This window comes from Poeciliopsis prolifica, unplaced genomic scaffold (genome assembly GCF_027474105.1).
Source record: "Poeciliopsis prolifica strain line A6 unplaced genomic scaffold, Auburn_PproV2 SCAFFOLD257, whole genome shotgun sequence".
Lineage (NCBI taxonomy): Eukaryota > Metazoa > Chordata > Actinopteri > Cyprinodontiformes > Poeciliidae > Poeciliopsis > Poeciliopsis prolifica.
The window spans coordinates 33597-60909 of NW_026562632.1; the positions used below are offsets into that span (position 1 = coordinate 33597).

A 27313-nucleotide genomic window follows, 5' to 3' on the forward strand; every position below is an offset into this window, starting at 1 on the left:
AAGCAAACATTTATCAAAGCTCTGCAGCTCCTCACATCAAAAATCTAAAAAGTTTCAACAAGATATACACCTTAATATGCACTGAAATATACAGAGGAGATTGTACAATATTGAGACATCAAAAGCCAACATCAGAGGACTTCATTAAGTCCAATATCAGCCAATCAGCAGCAAGGAAAATAAATGGTGCTTATGCAGTGGCTGCTTTGCAAATACCATCCAATAGTGTGTCAAGTAGCACTTTGTCAAAGAATTTGAGCCTCCCATGCAGCATTTTCTTTCAAGTATTTCATAGTTACTTCCTATGAAAAAAAAAGAATCTGTAAATGGGCATAACCTGAATAATGTGAGTGGACTGTAGCACAAATTATGACATCTGTCCATAAATTCAGCTGCTGTTCAGACATAGAAGTCTCTTGAAACCTGGCAAAAAAAAGTTCTGATGAACCCATTATTTCACTGTTACTCTGAAGCAGTGGCAGCTGGAGAAAGAAAATTATTTCCCTTCCTAGTCCAGTATAAAAAATCCAATAAACGATTTTAAAATGAGTACAACTCCACAATGACACAATTTTCTTCAATTGGCAAAATAACATGGAGGGCTAAATTAGCAACAAATTAAAATTATCTTCCTTGACTTTTAAAATATATACCATAGTATTTAGGAATATGAAACTAACAATTAACTCAGTCAGTTTAAAGTAGTCTAAATTAATGAAACCAGACAGCAGAGGCCTTTCAGCCTCAGCAAAGTGAAACACACTGGTATGTAACAAAATAATCATGGCTACAAACAAAAAATAACCCAGCAAACCGGAACACTGAATGAAGTTCATATAAAACCACAAGAAGAAGAAACCACTAACGATTGGCTATTTAGATGCACTTCTGGGGCGTTACTCAGAAACGCCCCAAAATTACTCCATTTTTATTTTCGCAAATTGAAAACTGCAAAAAACTTTCAACATTTATAATGTTAACTGTGTGTGAGAGTCAAATGTCTTGCTGTCATTGTTATGTTTCACTTTCATGTGGGAAATCAGATTACCAGGACGGAGAAAATGTTGTCCGCATATCTGGCATGAAAAACTTTTTTTGTGTGTGAGTTTTCCTGTGAACATTCAAATTACTTTTTCGAGTGAAACTTTTTCCACATGTCTGACAAGAGAATGGCCTCTCATTTGTGTGGATTCGTCTGTGGACATTTAAGTCTGAGCTCTGAATAAAAGATTTTCCACATGTGTCACAAAAAAAAGGCCTATCACCTGTATGAATTTTCTTGTGAAGCCTTAAATGGCTAATTCGAGAGAAACGTTTTCCACATGTTTCACATGAAAAAGGTTTCTCACCTGTATGAATTTTCTTGTGAAAATTGAGATGATCTATTCGAGTGAAACTTTTTCCACACGTTTCACATAAAAAAGGCTTCCCACATGTGTGGGTTCTGTAGAACTGTGCCTGTGCCTCATTATGACTCTCTGGAACAGTGGAGCTGCTTCCTGCCTTGTCTTTGCTCTCAACTACAGGAAAGATCTGAAAGGAGAGCTGCTCAGTTTGTGGTCTTCCATCATTCATGTCATCATCCTGAAGAGTAGAAGTATCCATCAAAGCAACAAACAGCTTTTGGACAAGATGTTGTCCCTCCTGACTGCTGGATCGGTCATTCTGGTCCTGCCTGGTCGGTAAATCTTCTGGTCCATGCTGTTCATGTTGAAGCTCTGAATAATCTGGTTCCTCTTTTCTACAATTATCAGTTGAGGTTCCGATTCCTCCTCTTCCTTAATCCATTTATTTCCTTGAATGTCCTGTTCATCCATCAGTGGTGATTTGGGCTCCTCATCTTCCTCTTTAATACATGGAGGTCGTGGTTCCCTTACTTCTCCAATCCATTTATGTCCCGATGCCTCCTGGTCGTGACTGGACCTCCTACCCTGGTTATTAACCTGTTGGATGGTAAAAGTTTGTGGCTGTTGGAGGTCTGTGGGGATAAAGGAAGAGATCATTAATATAATTTAAGTGATGACTGATTTGTGCATCAGACTGGTTGTTCTTGGATATCGAGATTGTTGGCGTCACACAGTTCATCTAAACTTAGTTTGTAGTCCATATTTATTTTCAGGAAAAACTGTCCACAATACTTGGCAGCCCTGTTACAGATGTTTAAAAATGTAAAATGAATTCTGATTACATTACAGTAAAAAGAACAATTAAACCTCTAATTTTAAAACATTTATTCAGTGGTGAACTTTGTTACAGTTACTGATGCAACAAACAATTCCTACAAAATAAACGTAACTGAAGTATTTAAAACCTCAATTTTTAAAGTTGACCAGACTGTGTAGGATCTTTTTTTAGTAAACTATATTATTCTTTGGAGAGTGAATATAACATTTGTGGCATTGTTGATGACTGAGTCAACAACATTCTTCAGGATCTACAAGGTCTTGACTGAACTCATTAATGAAGGATTTACAGAACTTCCTGCACTTGGCTGAAATACTTATTTTGCAGGTCATCTCCTCCTCTATTCTCTGCATGAAAATGCAAAGACAACAGTCTTCCCAGCAACCTTCCTGTGTCTGAAACAGAATATTTTGGACCAAAAACAATTCAAACGCACCTGATCTCAACAAGAGCCAACACAGCCAATTAGCTCTAATTAGAGGCCTGAACTGAAGTAAACCCTACATAAGAGACAAAAGTGCCACATTTACTGTATTACATGAAGCCAAAATAAATGTTCTTGTTGTCAACTACCAGCTTAAAATAGTTCCAAACCTTTGACTTGACCTCTGCTAGCACAGTGGTCTATTATTTAACATATTCCAGGTCCATTTTGTAACCTTTTAACTGCAGTAAACATCCTGTAGGATGTGTGACTGATGGGCTGGGAGGCAGGTGTGCATTAGTTGTGCAATGCGCTGTGCTTGCTACAATCTACTTAACTTCTGCACTGGTTTTCTTTTTAATTCAACAGGATAAAGTACTTACTTTTCTATTTAGCCTTTCATAAATAGCTAAAAACAAATTATACATTGTGCATTCACATTTAGTATTATCTGTGCTATGTTATATGCTTATCAAAAATGCATCACAGAAGCCCAAGTTGGGTCAGATTTAGCTCAGGCTATAAATATAAAATCTATAACTGGCTTAATGGGAGTCAGAAAGCTACACATGTGACCCCAGCCAAGCATAACCCCCCTTCTGTCTGGAACACAGGCGGTGTGACCGACATGATAAGTATAAGTTAATATGTTTGAATTTGAATTTTTCTATTAATTGAACAGTGCTTTGGAGTGTGAATTATGTGGCTTAAATGGTTTTTGGAGACTCGAACAAACATTTTCCAATTGTCCTGGACTACAAAACTACGAACCCCTGGAGCAGCAGCTAAAAGCAACAGGAGCTAAAAGCAACAGCAGCTAAAAGCAGCAGCAGCTAAAAGCAACAGCAGCTAAAAGCAACAGCAGCTAAAAGCAACAGCAGCTAAAAGCAACAGCAGCTAAAAGCAACAGCAGCTAAAAGCAGCAGCAAGCTAAAAGCAGCAGCAGCTAAAAGCAACAGCAGCTAAAAGCAGCAGCAAGCTAAAAGCAACAGCAGCTAAAAGCAACAGCAGCTAAAAGCAACAGCCATCTAAAAGCAGCAGCAGCTAAAAGCAGCAGCAAGCTAAAAGCAACAGCAGCTAAAAGCAGCAGCAGCTAAAAGCAACAGCAGCTAAAAGCAACAGCAGCTAAAAGCAGCAGCAGCTAAAAGCAGCAGCTAAAAGCAACAGCAGCTAAAAGCAACAGCATCTAAAAGCAGCAGCAAGCTAAAAGCAGCAGCAAGCTAAAAGCAACAGCAGCTAAAAGCAGCAGCAGCTAAAAGCAACAGCAGCTAAAATCAGCAGCAGCTAAAAGCAGCAGCAGCTAAAAGCAGCAGGAGCTAAAAGCAGCAGCAAGCTAAAAGCAACAGCAGCTAAAAGCAGCAGCAGCTAAAAGCAACAGCAGCTAAAGCAGCAGCAAGCTAAAAGCAGCAGCAGCTAAAAGCAACAGCAGCTAAAAGCAGCAGCAAGCTAAAAGCAGCAGCAAGCTAAAAGCAGCAGCTAAAAGCAATTCGTGTTCAGTCCTGATCGCAGATCGACTTTATCCAGACCTACCACAACTTTGTCTGTGCAGCTCCGAACCGGTTCTGTTGAGCTTTATTTGTTGCTGCAAGCTGATCCCCATCATCCTGCGCTGAGCATCGAGCTCTTCCTCGTAGCTAATGATGGTTTTTTCAACCTCTGTGAAGATTTCCTCCGCAGCAGCAGTTAGTCTCTCTCTGATAAACTCTCTGAGATGCTGAACTGAACACATGGTTGCAGATTAGATGGGACAATACAACAGTCTTTCTGACGAGTCAACAAAAGCTGCGGCTGTTTTCTTTCTTTCTTTTCTTCTTTTCACTTCCGCTCGGGTCACACTGAGACAAAAGGTGATTGGTCCATTTAGCACCCCTTGGTGGGCTGGAGTGGAACCGCAGCTTGTCAGCAAAACGACGCATTAGCTGAACTGGACCTTTAGTGCATGTTTCAATCTTCCTTCCATCCTAATGTGTTTCCTTCTAATAAGCAAACTAAACCCGCTTTTTGTTCCCTGGAGAACTTCTTTTACAACTGATGTTACAACTGTTCTTTTACATTTACTTGATGGCTTTGAAGCTTTAAACATTATTCACATTTATCTTTGACTCTGCTTGGAAGAATGTTTTCACTGACAGTGAATGAGACGCAGCAAAGACAGCACAATTTGTTTATCGACTTTTTGTCCATATGTCTCGCTGCATGTTGTGTAGTTTATCTCAGACTTCAGACATATCTGTTGCCAGTTACAGACTGTGAGTTTTGTTTTCTTGAACAATAAACTGATTTCCCCATGAAACAAAAAGAAGGTAACTTCCCTGTATGAGTTCTTTTGTGGACATTCTATGACTGTTTCCCAGTCATAGAATGTTTTAAATCCATCTCTTGCTAATTTTAACCAGGAGACAAAATTAGTTTGTTGGTTCCAAAATCAGACAAAACTTTTCTGTTGTGTTTTGATTTCAGAAAGTTTAATAACATAACTAAACCTGGTTCATACCCTCTGCCTCCTACGGATGATTGTATTGACCAAACTGGTAATGCTAAATTTATCAGTAAGATAGACATACGAAAGGATGATTGGCAAGTCCCTTTATCTAAAATGACACAAAAAATCTGCCTTCTTTACACCCTGTGGTTTAAATTCATACATTATGCTCTTTGGTTGAGGAATGGACCGGAAACTTTGGACGAATAAGGTTTTTGGGCATTTAGAGGGTTGTGCTGTATATCTGGATGACATTGTTGTGTATTGGTCTTCTCTGGAATAACATTGTTTGACCTTCTGGCAGATTCACAGCTCCAATGAATGCAGCAAAATGCCTTGCTCAAGCTCTTCTCAGCTCTTATCTTGGTCATCCAGTGAGTCCAGTGAGTATGTCCTGTTCATGCAAAAGTAGAGGCTATTGAAAAGTGTTCACCAAAAACAACTAAGAAGGAATTCATGAAATTCTGAGGTTTATTTGGATAACACAAAGCCTTATGCAGAAACTTTTCAACGTGCATGAAAGAATCAAGGTCACAGTCCAGGTACATCTTTGATGAGTGAATAACATTATAACATAATATAAAACTCAAAAAGTCTATATGACATAATACTATCCCTTTAAGAAAAGTTGCACATTGCATAAAGTAAATTTCTGTGACAATCATCCATTTTTCAGTGTTGGGGTGATGTGACGTCTCTTGCTACGTCTAAAGAGGTGAACAGGGCAAAGGAGGAATGTGAGCTGTTCATATTACATCTGTTTGTGTGACTGTCTGAGGGTCATGGCGGGAAAATGCTTGTTGCCATATATGTTTGTGATTATGCACTTTTTGTGACACATCTATACATTCAACTTGGAAAGTCAACTATCAATCAAGTCTCTTATAAACATTCAAATTAAAAGCAGAAACTTTGACCCATTTAAAAAACATACATAAAATAAAATGTATTGATGTTCAGTTTATAGATATGAACAAAAGGTATAAAACCTAAAACATCATTACTATGGAGAAATTCACTAGAGTCCTGCTTTAGATCAGAAATCAGCACAGCTCTCTGAACATCATTATCTCTGTAAGCCTCAAGTTTGGTCTTTGACTAGGACATTCCAACCCAATAATTATTTTGTTATCCTGTTGTTGACCCAGTTTCAAACAAGCTTCAGCTACTGGACAGATGGACCAACTTTTTTTTTCTAAAAGAATTTACAAAGAAAATTGAATTAAGGAGTTTAAAACAAGACCTCCATTATCATGCTGAACTACATCTAAGAAGCATCTACACGGTTATGACATTTTATTTCCAAACTTGATGGCAAACTCAAGTCCCTAAGCTGCATTATTTGATATTGTAGATATGCTCATATTCTTAATAGCAGGGGTGAACCAGTCAACCACAGTATGGAACAGGTGTTTGTTTCTGAGGTCTGAGTTGCTGCTTTTTACAGACTGGGAGAGGTTTCCTACAACCTGGTTTAGTCAATTTCCGTTGCAAAGATAAATACTACCAGGAAAAGTTAAACTATAGTTAAACTATGTGACAGTCAAGTGTTTTTGTTTAATGTGGAAATTCAATTTCCAAACATTAATGAAGCTTTTTCCACATGTTTCACATGTATAAGGTTTCTCACCTGTGTGAATTCTTCTGTGGTCATTCAAATTTGAACTTGTTTTAAAACATTTTCCACATATGTCGCAAGAAAAAGATCTCTCACCTGTGTGAATTTTCAAGTGTACGTTTAAATGATCAATTCGAGAGAAAGTTTTTCCACATGCTTTACATAAAAACGGTCTCTCACCTGTATGATTTCTCTCGTGAGTGATTAAGCTACTAATTTGAAAGAAACTCTGTCCGCAAGTTTCACAAGAGAAAGGCTTCTCACCTGTATGAATTCTCTTATGAATGGTTAAACTACACATGTGAGAGAAACTTTTTCCGCATGTTTGACAAGAAAAAGGCTTCTCACCTGTATGAGTTCTTTTGTGGACATTTAAATTACCAATTCGGGAGAAACATTTTCCACAAGCCTGGCATGAAAAAGGCTTCTCACCTGTATGTGTTCTCTTGTGGACATTTAAATCACCAATTCGAGTGAAACTTTTTCCACATGACTGACACAAAAAAGATTCCTCTCCGGTATGAATTTTCTTGTGCCGTTTTAAAGCGCTAATTTTAGAGAAACCTTTACTACACGATTCACATGAAAAAGGCCATTCACCAGTGTGGCTTCTGTAATGGTTTTTTAAGTTAGCCTGATGTTTGTACCATCTTCCACATATGTCACATTTGAAAGACCTTTTCTTTGAGTCAATATGAGACTGACTCTCTGATACAGAAGAGCTGCTTCCTTCCTGATCTTTGCTCTCAATTACAGGAGATATTTGAAAAGAAAGCTCCTCAAGTTTTGGTTCTCTAATCAAACTACCGTCCTGCAGAGTAGAAGTTTCACTCAAAGTAACAATCTGCTTCTGTTCAAGCTGATCTCCCTCCTGATTTCCGCAAAGGTCTTTCTGGTCCGGTCCAGTTGGTACGTGTTCTGGTGGCTGCTGTTCATGTTGAACCACTGAAAAATCTGGTTCCTTATTTCCTTCATTTATCAGCTGAGATTCTGCATCATCCTCTTCTTTTTTAATCAATTCAGAATCTTCCCATTGTTCAATAAGTAGAAAACCTGATTCCTCCTCTTTTTCTTTATTACATGGATCTCCTAATACTAATGGTTTAACCTCCAATTGTTCTGGGTCAACCTCTTCCTCTTTAATCTGTTTAGGTTCTGCTTCCTCCTGGTCATCACTGGATCTCCTCCTGTTGTGACGTACCTGGGGGATGGCAGACATTTCCTCCTCAGTGGAGATATGTGGCTTTTGGAGGTCTGTGGGAATAATGGAAGATATCATTAATATAATTAAATTGATGACTGTTTCATGCATCAGTCTGATTGTTCCTGGAGGTGAGTAACCTCCAGGAACCTGATGAAGAACTGTCCTCCCAGCAACTGTCACGTGTCCACAACAGAAAAATTGATGTGAATCAAAAAGCTGCACATGTGACTGCGGTCAGGTAGCAGCCAGATAACTGTCCTCTCTTTAAAGCAGTGGCCAGTAGACATTTTGAAGGTACAGCTGGTCACACACCACTATATTACACATACTTTCTCTGAAACACATACACAATGAACAAATGAGGTAAGACTCACATTGCACATATTTTACTATACATACATGTCGATACAATTTATGCTGAGTTTGAATTTTGATAATAAATAAATGTTTGTCTGAAAATAATCCTATGACCATTGGTAGCATTGATATGTTTAATGAGTGGATATAATTGAACTCCATGTGGTTTTTCAGAGACTAACAAAATTTCTGTTTGTGCTGCAGCATTTTAGCCTGAGCTACAAAGCTATCAACCCTGGTAGCATCAGAGCTAGCAGCTAAAAACAGAGGCTACTGAACTATCGACACCAACGGATCTCTGTCTGCAGTGAACACATCAGAACCTTCATCCAGACCTACCAGAACCGATTCGGTTGAGTTTTAATGACTGGTTTCCAGTTAATCCTCATCATTATTCACTGAGCATCGAGCTCTTCCTCGTAGCTAATGATGTTTTTTTTTTTCAACCTCTGTGAAGATTTCCTCCGCAGCAGCAGTTAGTCTCTCTCTGATAAACTCTCTGAGATGCTGAACTGAACACATGGTTGCTGAAATATTAGCTCAGATGAGAAACAACACAATCGTCTTTCTGCTAAGTCATTACAAGTTGCTGCCTTTTGTTTTACTTCAGGTTGAGATCACAACGAGAGAAACAAGCCGATTTGTCAACTTCCGCCCCCTGGAGCCCTGGACTGGAACAGCAGCTGCTATTAATGGAACAGGCGTTATCTTAAAGAATATTTGCTTCTTTAACATTTACTTTCCTTCAATCCTCATATGTGTTACATTCTAATGTGGAAACAAAATGCAGCACGTTTGTGCTGGATAAAACAAATACAAATACACACAATTTGCTGCCGGGAGGGAGACTAAGTAGCCGATTGGTTCATTACTGCCCCCTGCTGGACTAGAGGGAAAGGCTTCTCTGCAATATCTAACAAAATGATATAATTTTCATTGCATCAATTTGCTACTTTGGATGAAGTATGTGGGGAAACATTAAAGCTAAAATACAAGTGAATCAATAACAACAAAGACACCAACAAAATTCTCAGTCCGCCAGAAAAAGGCACCAGCACCTCCCGACCCCATTAGGGTTAAGGGTGTACAGAAAATGGAAGGATGAATGATATCACTTTATGAGTCAGCAATGATTTCTGGATTTCCTTCAGCATTTCCTGAATGATTGACACAGTTAAGCTGTATGTTGTCAGAGGAAATATAGGGATGGTCCAGACTGCTGAAAATACTAACAGTGAAGCAAATAAATCATAAATAAATAAATCAGTCACTGCAACATTTTGAACCAAATGTTGGCATTTATTAAATACAGTTCAGTTGAAGTTATAACCATAGAGACAGTGATGACTGTGTTCAGACCTCTGAACTGATCTGGGAATAATCTGAAGCAACCAAACACTGATTTTCCATAAATCAGAGCCTCTCTGCTGTCTGTCATTTAAACACCAAAGGCCTTAAGACAAATTTTTCTAAAAACATAACACTCAATGGAAGCTGCATAAAATTTCAAGTCAGTGAACATTTTAATTCAAAATAAACCCTTATGCTTAAGTGTAACATTATAAACTCTAAATGTAAAAACATTCAACAAAAGGTAACTGAGATTCAATGCTAAGTAGCCAAAGTTGCTAACCATCTTCATTTTAGATCATTTATGTTTACAAAAATCTGTTTCTGCACAACTCTCTGGATTTCAGTAAGTTTGAAGTCTTTCCTTTGACTAGACCTGGGAAGTCCTGAAAATCTTTTGTCCTGCAGGTTTTAGAAGCATCCTGTTCCAACACACCTGACGAATGGCTCATTAGTTGACAGCATGCTGAAGACAAATTCAATCATATAATTAATCTGTGTTGGAGCAGAGAAGCATCTAAAACTTTCCGGACAGTAGAAAATGACTAGGGAAGGAGATCCTGGGACTAGGCTATTCCAACACTGTTATTCTTTTCTTGTCTTGCTGGTGACCCAGTTTGGACCAGGGTCTTCAAATCATATGATGAGTCGTTACAGACCAATTTCACATTAAAAAGGCCCTCACTGTGAATATTTATGTGATGAATTTTAGGGTAAACTTTTCCAGATTTAGCAAATGAATGGCTCCTTAACGTGAATGAATTCTCTTGTGAACATTTAAAGAACTAATTTGAGAGAAGCGTTTCCCACATGTTTCACAAGGAAAAGGCCTCTCACCTGTATGAACTGACTTATGTTTATTCAAAGAACTAATTTGAGTGAATTTCTTTCCACATACTTGGCATGAAAATGGTTTCTCACCTGTATGAATTCTCATGTGGACCTTTAAACTACTAAACTGAGTGAATTTCTTTCTGCATGACTGGCATGAAAATGGTTTCTCACCGGTGTGAATGTCCTTGTGCCGTTTCAAACCACTGATCTGAGTGAATTTTTTTCTGCATACATGGCATGAAAATGGTTTCTCACCTGTATGAATTCTCATGTGGACGTTTAAATTACAAATTTGAGAAAATGTTTTTTTACATACTTGGCATAAAAAGGGTTTCTCACCAGTATGAATTCTCTTATGGACATTTAAATTACCAAGATGAGAGAAACATTTTCTGCATGTTTCACATGAAAAAAGCCTTTCACTATTGTGGGTTCTGGAATGGTTTTCAAAATTATGCTGATTTTCAAAACATTTCCCACAAACATCACATTTGAAAGACCTTTTCTTTGCATCAGTATGAGGTCGACTCTCAGAGACAGTGATGCTGCTTCCTTCCTGATCTTTGCTCTCAATTTCATTAGAGATGTGAAAGTGATCTTCAGTCTTTGGTTGTCTACTCAAATCACCTTCCTGATTATTAGAAGTATCCATAAAAGCAACAATCTGCTTCTGGACAAGTTGCTTTCCCGGCTGAATACTACAGAGGTCCTTCTGGTCCCGTCCAGTTGGAAAATATTCTAGTTGCTGTTCATGTTTAAGCAGTGAGTAATCTGGTTCCTCATTTTCTTCACGACTATGTGGATGTTCTGGTTCCTCCTCTCTTGGCCCTTTAGGTTCTATTTTCCAATGATCTTCTGTCAGTGGAGGCTCTGGGTCCTGTTCGTCTTGTTTAGTCAGTGGAGGTTCTGGTTCCATCTGTTCCTCTTCAGGCCACTGAAGTTCTGCTTCCTCCTGGTCATGACTGGACCTCATCCCCTGGACACAAACCTGTTGAATGGCAGAAGTTTTCTCCTCAATGGAGACATGTGGATTTTGGAGGTCTGTGGGGGCAAATGAAGACATCATTAATATAATTACATTGATGAACGTCTCATGCACCAATCTGTTTTTTTCTGATGATTATCAACTGTGAGAAGTCAAATAAATCTAACAACGTTGCCTAAATGGGTGTAGTGATGGACTCAGGCCTGTACCTTCACTCATGTGAAGACCGTTATAAAATCGACCTTCTATCAGCTGTAGAACATTTCCAGGATTAAAGGATTAATGTCCCAGCAAGGTAGAGAGAAACGTGTTGATTACTGCACCAGTGTCTTCACAGTACTATGAGACTGCAATGTAACAGTAATTCAGTTACAGGCTATATCAGTTATTACAACATAGTTGTTCTTGGGTTCAATCAGACATTTCTGAATCAAATTAAAAAAGTGCATTTTATGAGTTTTCAAAAATATGTTTGCTTAGTATCAAATGAGTCTACCTTTTTAACTCCTACCATAATGAGTTTGACTACAAGTGTAAATTGCTCTTGGGCTCTTTTGAGATTCACACGTCATGCATAACAAGTTTTAGTGCAAATCGGATGATGCATCTGTGACATAGAGATATTATGTTCACGGCGAGGGATTCGCCATTGGGCCACGGCCACCTGGTTCAGCCAGCATTGACAGACATCATCATGTCATTGTATGTCACTTTGCAGAGGCTGAAAGCTAAATGAATCAAAGAGTAAAAGTAAAAGCTGCTGAACTGGATACAAGCTTTGCTATATGCTAAAGCTAGCATCTGGACGTTGCTAACAGCTACCATGGTAACAGGGGGGAGAAAAATCAACAACCAAGAGCTTGATTTTATTTCATTGTTACTTTCTCTTTGATATTCGGAGCCTGAACTAACCGACTTCCGTTACTTCTTACCGATTCTGGTGAGTTTTATCTGAGGTTTCCAGCAGATTTCCAGCAGTTTGATGTCTTCCTCGTAGCGGCCGATGGTTTTTTCAACCTCTGTGAAGATTTCCTCCGCAGCAGCAGTTAGTCTCTCTCTGATAAACTCTCTGAGATGCTGAACTGAACACATGGTTAATTAAATATTCAGCTGAGAAACAGCACAACCGTTTTCCAGCCTTTACACACAATTTGCTGCTGAAGCCTTTTGTTTTACTCCTGCTGGAAGTGAGACAAAGTAACCGATTGGGCCATTTACTGCCCCTGCTGGACTAGAATGTAACCGCTGGGAAAAACAAACAAAATACAAACAAAAAAACATTCATTAATGGAGCACATATTAACAAAGAATAGTTTCTGCAAAAAATTATGTTCAGCTGTTTCAGTGCTGGTTTCATATGTGTTACATTCTAATAATACCTGTGGGGACACGAGTCAGTGTTTAATTCCACCTTTTAATTTTTCAAGGATATCTGTTGCTTGTTTTTTTAATGTAGCTTTAAAGCTACATTAAAATATTAATAATATTATCTTTTGTATTATTTGAACATCGTGAATTACTTGCAGCATAACAGGAGCATCGTTCGGTTACAATTGAAAAGTAATCTTTCAAGCACTGATGTGGCTAAATTCAGCACCAAACTGAATGCATTTGTGTGAAATGATTGTTGAAACTTTTATACTTAAAAATAACTATTCACATATCACATATCTTAGAACAAGTACAGAAAGGCTTATTTTAATTTATATTGTTTTATTTTGGTAGAAATGATAATGTCACTTTCTAATGAGTAAAAAATAATTTCTGAATTTGTGTTTAGACATCTTCTTTACTCTGTATGTAAGACTGCAAATGTTCTCCCTCTGAAAAATGTTTTTGCCAACAATTTGGTACATAGACAGTTAATTCAAAATGGACATACTTAATTTCACAATTTAAAACATTATGCTGTGTTATGGCAAGCCATGTTACTGTATTTTCATAATGAAGCTTTGTCAACCAGAGCTATTGATAATTTCTTTCAAAGTTTCTTAAAAGCGCCTATCAGCTCTTCTGCAGCTATTTTATTGCACTTTATATCTTTGTTTTATGTTTGATTTTGTCCATATATTTTTGATGTTTGACATAAATCCATCTAACTGCTTCATCACAATTGCTGATATTGGAACATTTTTTTGTATTTCCTTGCAAAACTGACTTGATGTTCTTGATGAAGATTTTATTTTCAATCCAAATAAGAAACTTTTAAATCAGACTTCATATTCATAGACACAAAACACAACCACAGAAATAATCAATTTGCAATTTTTTATTTACAGTGATTAAAACACACATCTCTTCCATATAACTAATAATAAACCAGTATTAAACAACCCTAGATTCAATGCCATGTAAGACCACAATCATCCTGTAGAGGGCAGCATTCTATCACTAACACAGCTAACTTGTGGAGACGTGTGACACCTTTTCCCTTTAGTTTCTCCTTAGTTCCCAAGAGACTATATCTGTTGTTTCATGTCTGTAAGGACTCAACAAAATGTAGCAAAACAAAATCTTAATCAAAAACATTTTTCACTTTTTCAACCAGATGAATAATTTGTCATTTTATTACTGATTTCACAGTCTTTGCCAGTAAAAGCAACAAGGAGTAAAATATAGCAAATAGTCTTGTGTTAATCAGATGTTTTAAAGATGCATGTAGGAAAAATAACAAAATCAATAAAACCAACACATCAGGTTTGAAGACACACAAGTCCTGACCATCTCTGGCTATTGATGCCTGATTAGTTTAAACACAAACCAAAAACAATTAAGAAAATATGTTAGAGAATTAAAATTCTCCTTGAAACTCAGAATTTTGTGGATTCTGTCTATTTGGGTTCACAGAGCTCTGCATGACATGCAAAACCAATCCAAAGCCCAGCATGTAGCGGCTCAGTGAATGTGGTCTGGACTCTGTGGATCAGAGTCATGGATTCAGAGACGCTGTAGAAGGACAGAATACCTGCTCTGTGATCCAGGTACACTCCCACTCTGGAGGAAACTGGACCGGAGATGGATTTCCAGATGTCATTATGACCAAATTTAAAATTGTGTGAACGACATTCTAATGCCCATGATTTGTCATTAGCTCCAAATAAACTTTTATTACTTCTTCCTGCTCTGATGATACTGTTGTAAGCGACGGCTACATAAATTCTCCCTTTCCTCTCCACCTCCCAGTAACAACATCCAGTCAGACTTTCTCTACTCAGAACCTGACGCCAATGAGTGAATCTTTCTGCGTGACGAGAAAGAAACTGAGGCTCACCCATCCTTTTCACCTTTCTGTCCTCTTTTGATAGTGCCAGCCATACATTTGCAGTGTTTGGATTTATTTAGTGTCCGAATGTCTTAAAAATCCAGCTCTGCTTTTTGGTTCTTGTTCTGACAGTGAAACATTCACCTCAGTGAGACTCAGTAAGCTTCCTCTCCACGGGTCTCTCAGGATGTCCTGCAGTTCAACTTGGAGCTCTGACACAGACGCTAAGATGTCCTCAAAGTATCTCAGAGGATTAATATTGATGCTGGATGAGTTTGTGGATTCACTAAATACTGGCATTGAGCTGTAACCGCAGAGAAACTGGTTGTGATCCTCTATCTTTGAGAGCTCCTTCAGCTCAGCGTTTTTCCTCTTCAGCTCAGTGATCTCCTGCTGCAGCTTCTCCTGAACATCTTTGACTTGACACACTTCAGTTTCCTGCTGGAATCTGATCTGCTGCTTCACATCAGAGCTTCTTTTCTGGAGGAGACGGATCAGCTCAGTGAAGATCTCCTCACATTCCTCCACTGCTTTATCAGCAGAGTGATTGATGTCCTCCACCTCCTGCTGAAGCAGCTTCACATCTTCCTCTCTGACCTGCAATCGCTGCTTGATGCTTCCTCGTCTCTTCTTCAGCTCTCTCTGCCTCTCAGTCCATTCGACTGAAGCTGACACTGTGTTGTGCCCTTGATGCTCATCCATTAAACAGAAGCTACAGATGCACTTCTGGTCAGTGCGGCAGAATATCTTCATTACATGATCATGTTTAGAGCAGATGTTCTTCTTGAGATTCTTGGTGGGCTCCACCAGGTGGTGTTGCTTAAATGTGTCAGAATTATAATGAGGCTGAAGGTGTTTCTCACAGTAAGAGGCCAGACAGACTAAACAGGACTTGGTGGCTTTCAGTTTTGTTCCAATGCAGAAATCACAGGCCACATCTTTAGGTCCAGCATAGCGGTGGTCAGCAGGAGCAGCTTGGAGTCCAGTGTTCTTCAGGTCCTCCACTACAGTTGCAAAAACAACTTTTCTTCAGAGCAGGCCTTGGAGAGAATTTCTCCCGGCACTGAGGGCAGCTGTATATTCTCTTCAGATCCTCCACATTCCAGTGTCTTTTAATACAGTTCATACAGTAGCTGTGTCCACAGGGAATCGTCACCGGATCCTTCAGTAGATCCAAACAGATCGAACAGGAGAAAGTTTCTCGGTCCAGTTTATTCTGCTCCATTTCTGCTCTCAGTCAGTGACTGTGTGAGTTTCATTTCCTGAAATTGTGCTCTGAGTATTTATTCCTTCAGAGGAATGTAGACTCTCAAGCCTTACACTAATTTGCATCATGGTAACACCCACCTTCAACCATCAAGTCTAAAAAAAGAATGTGGATAGACTGGAGCTGCTGCGAGGAGGTGTTAAAGAGAGACATGTCCATCGAAAGACAGAGATGTTTTTCAATAATGTTTGTTTTTACCAGACCCACTGACAGTTTTGCCCGTTTGTGAACCATGATGCTTTGAGATGTGACCCCATTTGATATGATTTGATATCAAGTCATATCAAAATGTGATATGATGTGATATGTAAAAGTAAAAGATATGACTGACGCTGCATTCTGACCTCTGTTTTGGTTGTCCATTCGTTCTCCTCCAGAAAAATTAGTCATTGTTAATGATTTCATGACTATGCATGATATCAATAACAGAACCATGGCTTTACATCTTTCAGTTCAGTTTCTGTGCTCACCACAGTACTGAGACGGCCCGTGTCAAAGTGTTTAATCACATAAATACAGACTGAAAGAACCACAGTGACGATATTGTTGAACCTCAGTGCAGCAATTGAAACTGTCGTCCATAATGTCATTAAAGTGACTGCAGAGTTGAGTTGTACAATACCTGACAGGTTTAAGTCTTACCTAAAGGATAAGGATTCTTTGAGTGAGCAGGTAGCTGTTTACCAAAGTGGAAAGATAAGACATGTGGACCTTGGTAAGCTGGAGGTGCTGAACTCCAGGTTTGAAAAAAAGACCTGAGACTGCCGGATCTGTTTCCTGCCTTCCACTGAACTAAAATAACATTTTGGGATTTATTGAAATTGACAAATAAATCCGTGTTGAACAAACTGACTTGATTGACTGATGTTATGGATTCTGTGTTTTCCTCTACCTCATTTTTCTACTGACACACACACTGCTGCTGCTTACATAACCATCACACAAGACAAGATTCACTACACTATAAATATTCTGTGAATTCTTCACACACCAAAACCATAACGTAAAAATGATATATAGTAAAATCACAACCCAGTATAAACATGTATTTTCAAACTGGATTCCATTGAAACATTTCAGTGGCACGTTGACAAAATAAACACTTTTCAATGCAAAAGACGTCAACTTTTGGCTGATTGACCCATTCAATGTTGATTCTTAACCATCAGCTGTTCTGCTGATGGTTTCAACAGCAGCTTCAGAGAACCTGCAGTTCTGAGGTTCCTTCTGCAGAATTCTGAGCAAACCGTGATCAAGATATATTCCTTTGACCAATCAGTGCAATACAGTCACCTGCATAGTTTTGATATCCAAAGGTCTTGCAGTTCCAGAAACAACCTTCCTCCGCCAGCGAAGAGGTTTGCACAGGATGTGTCCTGTGTTGCCCTCCTGGTGGCACACAGGCAAACAGCTCAGGGCTCAGATTCAGTTCAAGACTGAGGAACTCTGAAGATCAAAATAAAAATGTACACACTGATTCATCCAAAATAACTTTTAATGAATTGATGGACATTTATCTAAGACTTTTCACACAGGAGAATCTGTATAAGATCATGACTCATCATTTTCAACAAGACAACAGATCTGGAAACAAAGCTGGAAAACTTAACCTTCACTAAAGTAACATCCACTGAAGGCAAGCCAAGCTTTTTCCTTCGATTTAATCCATTTTCAAACTCTTTGCAGATTATAACACAATACTTGTTTGGGTGTCCATGTCTGGGTTCTCAGAACCTTATTGTTTCTACATAGTGAGATTTTGCTGCATGGTTTACACATTAACACTAATGTAACCAACTTTCTGAGTTTTCCTGGGCCACAAACCAAGACCCGCGTCCTGCAGAGCGTTGCTAAACTGCTGCAATGCCTTCTGGTAGCGCCCAGCAGCCATCTTGGATGCGGGATAAGACGCTGTGGTGGCTCCAGGACTCAAAACAGGAATTTTAGCTGTAAAAGAAGAAAGTAGCTTAGTGAAGTCTGTTAATATTGTTTAATAGCTGAGAAGTTCACTGTCCTTCTAAATGTGAAGAGAGACATTGAGTCAGTCGTGCCCTGGATTGTTGACAGTGGTAGCATTAGAACTTCTTCGGGTTTGAAGATGGCAGATTCTGCTGCTCAACTGAGCAACTCAAAAGGTAAGGAAAGTTTTTTAAGATAAATTATATTTTGCATTTTCATTTAATGATGGCTTCCTAGACCATGAAAGCCACCACTAAAGGCCTAGAAAGCCAGGTAGGCTAGCAAGGTACATCTTGCTCATCCCACCACCAAATGACCAGAAGATGCTCTGAAACTGTTTTTGGTCATTGAACCCTGGTTGCTAAAAGCTAGTTTCCAAAGTCACCAAAAATCTTCAGAAGTTATCCTGACCCTCAAACATATCAACCTAAAACCGAAAAGGGGAAAACAGCCAGAGAGCCGAACATCTCCCAGGTCAGTGAGAACATACTGAAATAGGTGAGAGGCTCTTGAAATGGAAGAGATGGTTTATATCTTTTTGAAGAAATAAAGTATAGATGGTTTATCATGAACTTCTCTGTATCAGACAAGTACTTATCTGTACTTGTCTGCAGGTCTTACAGACAAGTATTTGAACCTGCTTAGACAATTTTGCTGAGATTAACAGCAAGAATTCAGAAGAACTTCATAGATAATGGTGGTGGATCAAACTTTATCCTTTCATGGAATTTGAACTGGTAGCAGTCAGCTCTTGCTTACTGGAAGAGCTGACTGCTGCCAGTCATTTATTATAACTGGAACAATGAATGTTAGTCTGTTAGTCATAATAAATGACTGGCAGCAGTCAGCTCTTGACTTGTTGTGCGTTGCTCAAAATGTTGAGGGATCTTGTGCAACACACCTCTTAATTTCCAGAGAAAGCAGCTGTTTTCCCAGCAGTAACAGGATGTCAGGAATCTAACTTCTTCTTCAAGTCGAGACAAGTTTCTTTGTAAAGCCAATTTCACATCCCTGCACTTTGACTCTGAAGGTTGGATAATGTTATCAAATTTAAAACTGTTTTAGTGACAATCTAAAGCTCAATTTTTGTCATTGTGACCAAATTTACAATCAGTCCCACTTCCGGCCTTGCTGGCAGTGTTGTACGTGACTCATGATGTCATTATTTTCTGTCTTCTACCTCTGGCACATTTACTGCTATCATTAACTGACAATGTGGGACTTTCTGGTAATCAACAAACTGATCTCTATCCAACGAATCGCAAAGAATGCAATCTGTCAGGTCTTGTAGTCACGAAAAGCTTTTCTACTCTCACCTTTAATTTGTCAATCTGAACGATAAGGAACAAGGAAATGCTTTGAAACTCTGGATGCTTCACATTTTAGAAAGAACTAAAACAGAAACTTGATACATTTTTGTGATTCTCCGACTGAAGAGTTCATAATTACCAAGTAAAGCACTATTTGTTTTATTTAGTCTAATCTTTATCTTGCACATCAGATAAATGTTCCTTCAGTGAACCTGCAGTAGTTTCTGTTTTCACCTTGTTTTCCAGCCTCAGCCAGCAGCTGAACAGGAAGCGCCTGCATATTCGTGACCCATTCCCCGAGTCTTGCTCCTCCTGTAGAGCTGCTGATCTCCTCCAGAGTTCGTTCACCGAAACTCCAGTTCACACAAACATTGCCTGCTTTTCCAGCCGGGCAAACTTCTCTGCTGCCCAAATCTTCAAGACAGAAGAAAAAATGTTACGTCACAGTTCTGCTGAAAATGTAAGAAATCAGAGGAAATAGTCACACACATTATGTGAAACACATATGGCTCATAAGATGGGTTACTGGAGATGATTTTTTAAAAAGAGATGCATATATTTTTATTTTTTGCATTCCATAAGATCCCTCTTTAATTTGATCTTAGGTCTAAGAAAACATTGTTTTGGATGAGAAAAGTTGAAATTATATCTTTCTATTTTATAAATGTAATGTTAAATCTCATAATTATGTTTTCTATCTCATCAATATGAATGCAAGTTACATTCATATATTCATATATATACATTCATATATAAATATGAATGTAAATATGACTCTATGACTTTCCGTCTCTTTGAAAGTCGAACTTATGACTTTTTTTTTTTTTAATTCATGGCAGAAATGGGCTTCCATATTAAATTCACACTGAAACACAAAAGTTTTGGCTTCATATTCTTGGTTTCACATTTATGTGTGTGTCTGTCTTGTGGCGTGACGATGGTGCTGCAGTTCCATTGTCGAAACTTGTCGTGTTTAAGGAGTTCGGGTGTTGTAAAAATGGCCGCTGGTTTCAGGTGAACCTACAGCCGAGGAGCAGCTGCTGTCGTCTGTAGAGGGACGGCAGGTGCTTGACCCGGGCCAGCCGGCGGGTCACGGCTCTGCCCAGGTGACCCGTGTGGCTCAGCCTGCCCACCGTCAGGCTGTGCAGGTAAATCGGCTCCACCAGGTGAGAAAGGAGCGCCCCCTGGAGGCCAGCCACACTCCATCTATCAAAACAGTTTTTATTTCATTTCACTGGACATTTAGCTGCAAAAGGATATTAAAATACACAATTAATATAATTACTTTGCAATTTTGTCTGTGCAGGACATGCTGGCCATGCAGACATGCTGACCCAGCGACGTTCTGGTCCATTTCTGATTGGTTCTGGTTGAGACGAGAGGCAGAGTTCCCTCACCACCGTTCACCTTCATCCTGAGGGTGGCAGAAACCTCCTGCTGGGATCTAACAGAGAACAAAACCAGTTCAGAGCAAAATGGTCTCGTCCACCGCTGATGTAACGTTTCCTCTATGTTCTCCTCACTTAAAGGAAAACTGCTGAAACACTGAGACTAGAAACCCACCTGCTTAAATTTGTTTTGGACCATAATAATAAATGACACCAACAAGATGACTTTGTATTTCTGTGTTTTTATCATGTGAAGCACTTTGAACTGCTGAAATGTTCTTTCCAAATATTCCTTTTCTGAATGGGTTTTATGGGATTTCTCACATGTGGGTGCGGTTTCGTACGGGCAGTTGAGTCGAGCGTCTCCACAAGGCGACAAGCTGACGTACATGTGGAATCGGATTCCCTCCCGCAGTCGGAAACGGTGAGTCGAGTCTTTATCGGAACGAATATCGACTGGTCCTGCCCCTCTGGTTGCTCGCTTTGGGGCAAAAACACTAAAAGATGTTTTTATTCTTTTATGTTTTACAACCTAAAACAAAATTTAAGTGGTGAAAGATTAGACCTGTGTGGAGCATTATGTTGGTCTGTGAATACTACACAATTTCTAAAAATAGTGAATCAAACTACACAGACAGGATTTGTATTATTTGAAATTCATTCAAATAATGAATGAATTATTCATTTGTGAATGAATAATTGATTCAAATAATAAATTATTTGAAATTAATTCAATTAATACAGATTTCCTAAATCATATAAACTTTTTTGATGCTCAAATCCAAACCTTTGACCAACTCCATGTTTGATAACGTTGACAGGAAGAAAACAGATTTTACCAAAGCAGCAGCTCCAGCTGAGAGTAGAAGAACCGAACCAGCGCCCGTCTGCTGAGAACCTCAGCGTGGCAATCTCTCAGAGTCCAACCATCTTCATTCAGCCTGTCTGAGTCCAAACACTTTGTTCCCGTGGCCAGAGACACAACCTGGGCTGATCTGAGGTCAAATCCTGAGAATAAAAGGAAAATGAGATTAAATGGGGTCAATATGCAGGTGATGGACTGAGATTGTGTTAAATGTGACGGGAAGATGGACAGAGCTAAATTCAGATGCTACAACACATGACTGGGATGTGCAAAACTTTTATAACGGGCCAGTCAAAGTGCAGGCCTGCGTACAAAAGAAGATCTGTGGAAAAACTTGAAAACTGATGTTCACTGATGCTCTGCATCCAATCTGACTGACTGTCTCTTTCTGTGAAGCTGCCGATATAAATACTCATCATTTAAAGATTTGTATTAGCAAAAATATGATGACAAAGGACTCTATTTAGGTGGGAAGATAGAAAGCATTTCGTCTTCAGTTGATTTATAGTATCAATTGCAATTGTTTTAAATACTTAAATACCTAATCTGTATTAAAATTTAACTTGGCAGATTTGAAGTGAGTCACGATTGAAAACAAAGAACAAAAGAGGCAAAGAGAAACCAAAACTGATCAAATCAGGTGAAAAAGAGCAACTGGCGACACCTAGAGGACAGAGCAGCCTATTGCAAGAGAAAGAACAAAAATCCAAATACTAAGAGCCAAAGAGAAACATGGAAGCCAAGACAACCTGAACCTAAAAGCTAAAGATATGTTTTTAAAAATGATTCTGTTAATTTAATGTGAGAGCTTCCACTTCAGCTGGATCAGATTTCAGATTCCAGTGTTTGTTTTCACTCACCTCGGGTCATTACGATGCCGGCCAGCACCTTGTGACGGCCACGAGAGGAAGAGGAGCAGCCGTCTCTGAGCTGGGAGTATTTCTCTCTTACTAGGCGGTAGATTGATTCTGCAAAAAACTGCAGAAGAAGATTTTGTTACAGCTGACAGAGAATCATGCACAAAAAACATATTCTTGTCTTCTTGAGGTCAACTATGTATTTATTATAATCAAATTATTAATAACCAAATACATAAGAGATGTAACTGAGAAGCTTTGAAAAGCTGTTAGTGAGTTTACTAAGCTATTGCAGAAGAAACTAAACCAAACATACCTGGTAAGATTTGTGTTTTTGCAGTGTTGATTGTAAATAAAACAATATTTTCTGTCAGATAAACAATTATCTTCAGATCATTTGCCCTTCACACCATCTCCCTGCTCCACATGCGTCTGCTGCTGCTCCGTCCCTAATGCGCTGCAGTAAGTTCATTAATGCCTCACGCTGCCTGACGGACACCGAAGCAGCGGAAAGAACAGACTCAGGACGCTCTGCACAAAGCTTCCAGCTTTTTTAAGTTTTTATCATTTAGACCGTTAAATCTAGATTGCTTTATCTCCTCCAGCCTGTAATAAGCTTCCTATATATTTTTGTTTTTCAGAATTAGAGCTGCACAGACACAGGATATTTTTCACTGTTATGAACTGGCTTTATACATGTTACTGTTGATTATTTGTTTGTTCCTGTTGTTTTATTGCTTAAAAAAAAGTTGAATATTTGGTTGTGCCACTGTTATGTATCTTCCTTGTTTGCATTTATTTTGTGAAGCACTATGTGTAGTTTGAGCCATTGGAAATGAGCAATATTAATAAATTTGGTGGTGTGCAAAAACATGTTATGCAACATGTAACTAGTTACATTTACTCAACTACATTTACCTGAGTAACTTTTATGAAAAGACTTATTTTTAGCAGTATTTTTTTCATGGAGTACCTTTTACTTTTATTTGAGTAATTTTATTATAATTTTACTTGAGCAAAATTTCTGGATTTTCTGCTCACTGAATGAAAACCAAACATGTTTTAACCAAAAACGTCAGCAGACTCAGACACACCTGCAGTTTGTCAAAGTTTCATAAGGTTTTTGTGGAAAAAATATATTTTGCCTGATTTAGTTATTTTTTGATACTTGACATATGAATTATTGTAAAGTCACTCAAAGATTGAATAAACTGATAACTTGATCGATTATTCAATCTTTGAGTGACTTTTTTAGGCAAATATTTTTTCACCCTTACTTGAATAAATTCTTGTAAAACTACTCTTTAAATTTACTTGAGTGAAGATATGTTGAAGTCTTGCTGCTCTTGCTTGAGAACAGTTTTTATTTCCACTTCTGAATCACACCAGTTAAACATGAACAAATGTCGTCATGACGTTTCATTTGTTTCCTTCGTTTCCTTCAATGCAACTTTACATTAAAAGTGAGCTTTACCTTCCAAATGGCACTTCGTGAAAACTGACTCTTTCATGTTTATGTCAGTGTTACGCACACTTCTTCAAATAATCAGTTGCCAATTTCACACTTTTGACATTGTTTTGCACATTTGAGCCACATTCTACCTCAGCCTCTGGGAATCAACATGAGAACAGGGACATTTCAGCTCATAATGAAGCTGTTTCGATGCTGCAGAGGAGCAGACATGACACCGTCCACCATCCTCAGGGCCAAAATTGTGCAAAACACGATCCATCTGGCTGGCGAACAATGCACCTCAGACTCATCTAACGGGACGGTTTAGGAAAGCGGAGATCGTTGAAGAGAAGAGGGTCAAACTCACATCATAGCATGAAGCTGATTCTCTGCTTCAAGGTCAGTAAAAAGTGTCCATAATGTTTTTATATACAGATTTACTCAACAAAAACCAAATCTGAACCAAGTATTTTTGTCTATTTCTAGTTCAAACATCTTGACATAAGATAAAACTAACTTACATGTAATTTTTCATCAACATATTAAATATTTTTTAAAGTCAGCAAAACCTTGATATTGATGAAACATTTCTAGTTCCATTGGCAGATTATTTAACTTATAACAAGATATTTTCCCCATGTTATAATCTTCCAGTAGAACTAGTAGTTTTTCATCAATATTTAACAACTATTTACTGTAATTGTAAGTTAGTTTTGTCTTATTTCAACTGTACTGAGATATACTTGGTAAGATTTTGTGTTTTTGCAGTGCAGCAGGGCTTTATCAAAGTTTCTTATTCTTCATGGATGTTTGCAAAGTGTGAAAAATGCTTATGTCTTTTTAAATCACCCTGAGGTTTCTTCTGCAACCTTACTGCTTTTAATTGCTTTTAAGAATTAAATCTTTGTAATTTCCCGAACCATATTTTAAGCAAAAAAGTCCAAACCCAAATAACTGCAAATAGGAAATAAAGAAGTTGCCATTTCAATTTAAATTAATCTTTAATCTGGAGCAAAATGAAACACAGCACTGAATAGGATAAATGGTAAATTCACCAATCAGTTGTCATAATTGGCTATTGACACCAGATTGAGATTCCTATGAGCCATTTAAAGAATTTATTTACTGTAGTTAAATAACAAGCAACATTATTGTGTTTTAACTTGGTTTGCCATATTTCAACAGAAATGCTGCATAACTGATTGAAAAAGCAGGCAGATTTCTAACATTCAACTTTCACTTCTTCCTGCACTGCTTCGGCTTGGTGTGCTTTCTTTGCCTTTAACTTTGTTCTCTTGCAAAAATAGGTTGAAATTCCTAAATTTACGTTTTAACTATCAACATATTCTGGCTCCTTCCTGGTGACAGATTAGATTTACTAACAAAGATTTTGTGTTTTAATAGCAAAAGAAACTTAAACTACCTGAGGTAGCTGACATTTGGTCCTGCCTCCATGCAGGGTGTTCAGTTTCCGCTCTGGTTCCAGGTTCATGCTGAAAAGAGCCTGCAGGGCTGCAGCCGCCGCCTGAATCCTGGCCTGACTTTTACTGTGAGCGCAACCTTCGAATACCTTCCCTTCCAGTCGGACCACCACGATGAAGTTCCTCACTGGCGTACCGTGGACTCGCTCCACCTGACACAGGTATGTGAGTCCCGGTCGCAGCTTGTTGAGAATCGCCACCGGATTCAGCTGCCTTTTTGGACTTGCTGAGGAAACCAAGTCCAGGGTGAAATGAGGAGTTTTATTGTCCTTGTTGACATTGGGAAACATTTCCGTCTTTGTCATCTTGTTGTGCAGAAAATCATAGTTGTCAAGCAGCGATGGTTCAAACTCTGCCAGGAAAGAATCTGCTGTGAAATCAAAGTTGTCCATGACGCTGTGAGTCTGAGAGAAGTTGGGGAACTGGATGAAGGACTGCAGAGCCGGCTCAGCTGCCCTCATCTTCACCTGCTTTTTCGTGGCTCCCTGACCCTCAAAGTGGAAACCGTCAACCTGCACTCCCACAGAGAACACCGGGCCGTGCAGAGGTCCGCTTTTAGACTCAACCTCATACTGCGAACCAGGTAGTAACTGGTCGAGCTGCACCACTGCGTTCCTCTGAGACTCAGTCCGGGCTGATGTTTTACACCATGACGGCTTCTGGAAACACGACCGACCTTTTCCACACAGAAACGGCAGATTTCTCTGCTCGTGTTTGGAGGAAGCAGCACAAACTGCTGATGGCTGATATCTGCTGACAAAGTCACTCATCCCAGTCACTTCTCGATTCTCTTTCACCTCTAAACGGCTCTCCCCTGTTGGGAAATAAAAATACAGAGTATCGATATATTGTGAAGTATTTCTGCAATTTCTTTTTAGTTCTACAACCTGTGTCTGTGTAAAATGTGACTTTTCATCTGAGGAAAAGGAAAAACTCACCTGATTTTTCAGCAGCTTCAGCTGGATTTGCAGCAGCTTCACCGTGTTTTGAGGGTCTGTTGAGGGTTGATACCAAATTGCTCCACCCTGAGCCAGAAGGACAAAAACATGACACTTTTAAAGTAAATTTTATTTTCCCAGTGAACTGGAGGCATTTTTTAAATAAACTAATTCTAAATACATTATTTTGAGGGTTATTGTGTATCTTTACCTGTGGCTACATTAAGCATGAAGATACTGAACATCTAACTTTAAAAACTTTGTATAAATTAAATAGATTTTTTTTGTCACAATCAACATTGTTAAGTCAAGATTTGTGAAGAAATTTCTCTCCTGTATCGTCATCCTAAATCTTATTTTTTCTTATTTTGGAGGCAGTAGTGGAGAAAGTACTCAAACAATGTACTTAAGTAAAAGTACAAATACACAGGCAAAAATATAGACTTTGATTTGAGATTCTCTGCATGATAATTTTATGGATGGAAATATCTCATCTCCTGTCCTAACATAGCATAAACTTAACTGTTTTTGCCACTCCTGGCATTTATTTTGAAAGAAATCCAACAGAAAGGTGATGGAAAGAAGGTGGGAGAGGAAGTGCAAAAGGAAGAGGCGTTAGGTCAGCAATGCAGCAATGCTGTAGTCAAGACCAAGACCAGCGCCCCGCGCTACATGACACAATAAAATGCAAAATATGATCAAAATTACATCTCAAATTGAGCTGAAAGATCCACATTCCCATAAAAACACCAATATATTAAATACTTAGAGCTAATATAACTTTAACCAATATCATTATAGTTTCAAACTCTTTGTTCTGCTTTTTTTCCATCTCTGTGCTACAATCCGCAGAGATTTGCTGCCATCCCTATACAGATACCGCCCTGGGCGGTTGCCCATGTCAGAAACCACCACTGTCTGTACCATTAAACATAGAAACAATGCATTAACGGTAAACAACACTCAACTATGAGCACTGACCAAGGAACAACAAGCATAAGGACACGTGACTGTTCTCACCCTGTCTGCCACCAGGACATGAAAACAACCAAAGAACAACGAGCATGCTCTGTGTGCTCTTAATGTCTTGTTTTA

The 27313-nt window shown here is 38.7% G+C and overlaps 2 protein-coding genes and 2 pseudogenes across 2 annotated transcripts; all 4 read right to left on the bottom strand.

Annotated features, from left to right (window-relative positions):
• Window positions 1-6110: 6110 nt before the first annotated feature.
• LOC129357529 (zinc finger protein 664-like) lies at window positions 6111-8909 on the bottom strand. Its single transcript, XM_055026691.1, has 2 exons — window positions 8609-8909; window positions 6111-7962 (listed from the first exon to the last, which is right to left on the bottom strand). The coding sequence occupies exon 2, from the start codon at window positions 7925-7927 to the stop codon at window positions 6623-6625; it is 1305 nt and encodes a 434-aa protein (XP_054882666.1). The 5' UTR covers window positions 7928-7962; window positions 8609-8909; the 3' UTR covers window positions 6111-6622.
• A 644-nt stretch (window positions 8910-9553) lies between these two features.
• Window positions 9554-12643, bottom strand: LOC129357530 (zinc finger protein OZF-like). The gene is made up of 2 exons (XM_055026692.1): window positions 12371-12643; window positions 9554-11494 (listed from the first exon to the last, which is right to left on the bottom strand). The coding sequence occupies exons 1-2, from the start codon at window positions 12528-12530 to the stop codon at window positions 10368-10370; spliced, it is 1287 nt and encodes a 428-aa protein (XP_054882667.1). The 5' UTR covers window positions 12531-12643; the 3' UTR covers window positions 9554-10367.
• A 1098-nt stretch (window positions 12644-13741) lies between these two features.
• Window positions 13742-15940, bottom strand: LOC129357527 (tripartite motif-containing protein 16-like; annotated as a pseudogene).
• A 1302-nt stretch (window positions 15941-17242) lies between these two features.
• Window positions 17243-26448, bottom strand: LOC129357536 (double-stranded RNA-specific editase B2-like; annotated as a pseudogene).
• Window positions 26449-27313: the final 865 nt, after the last annotated feature.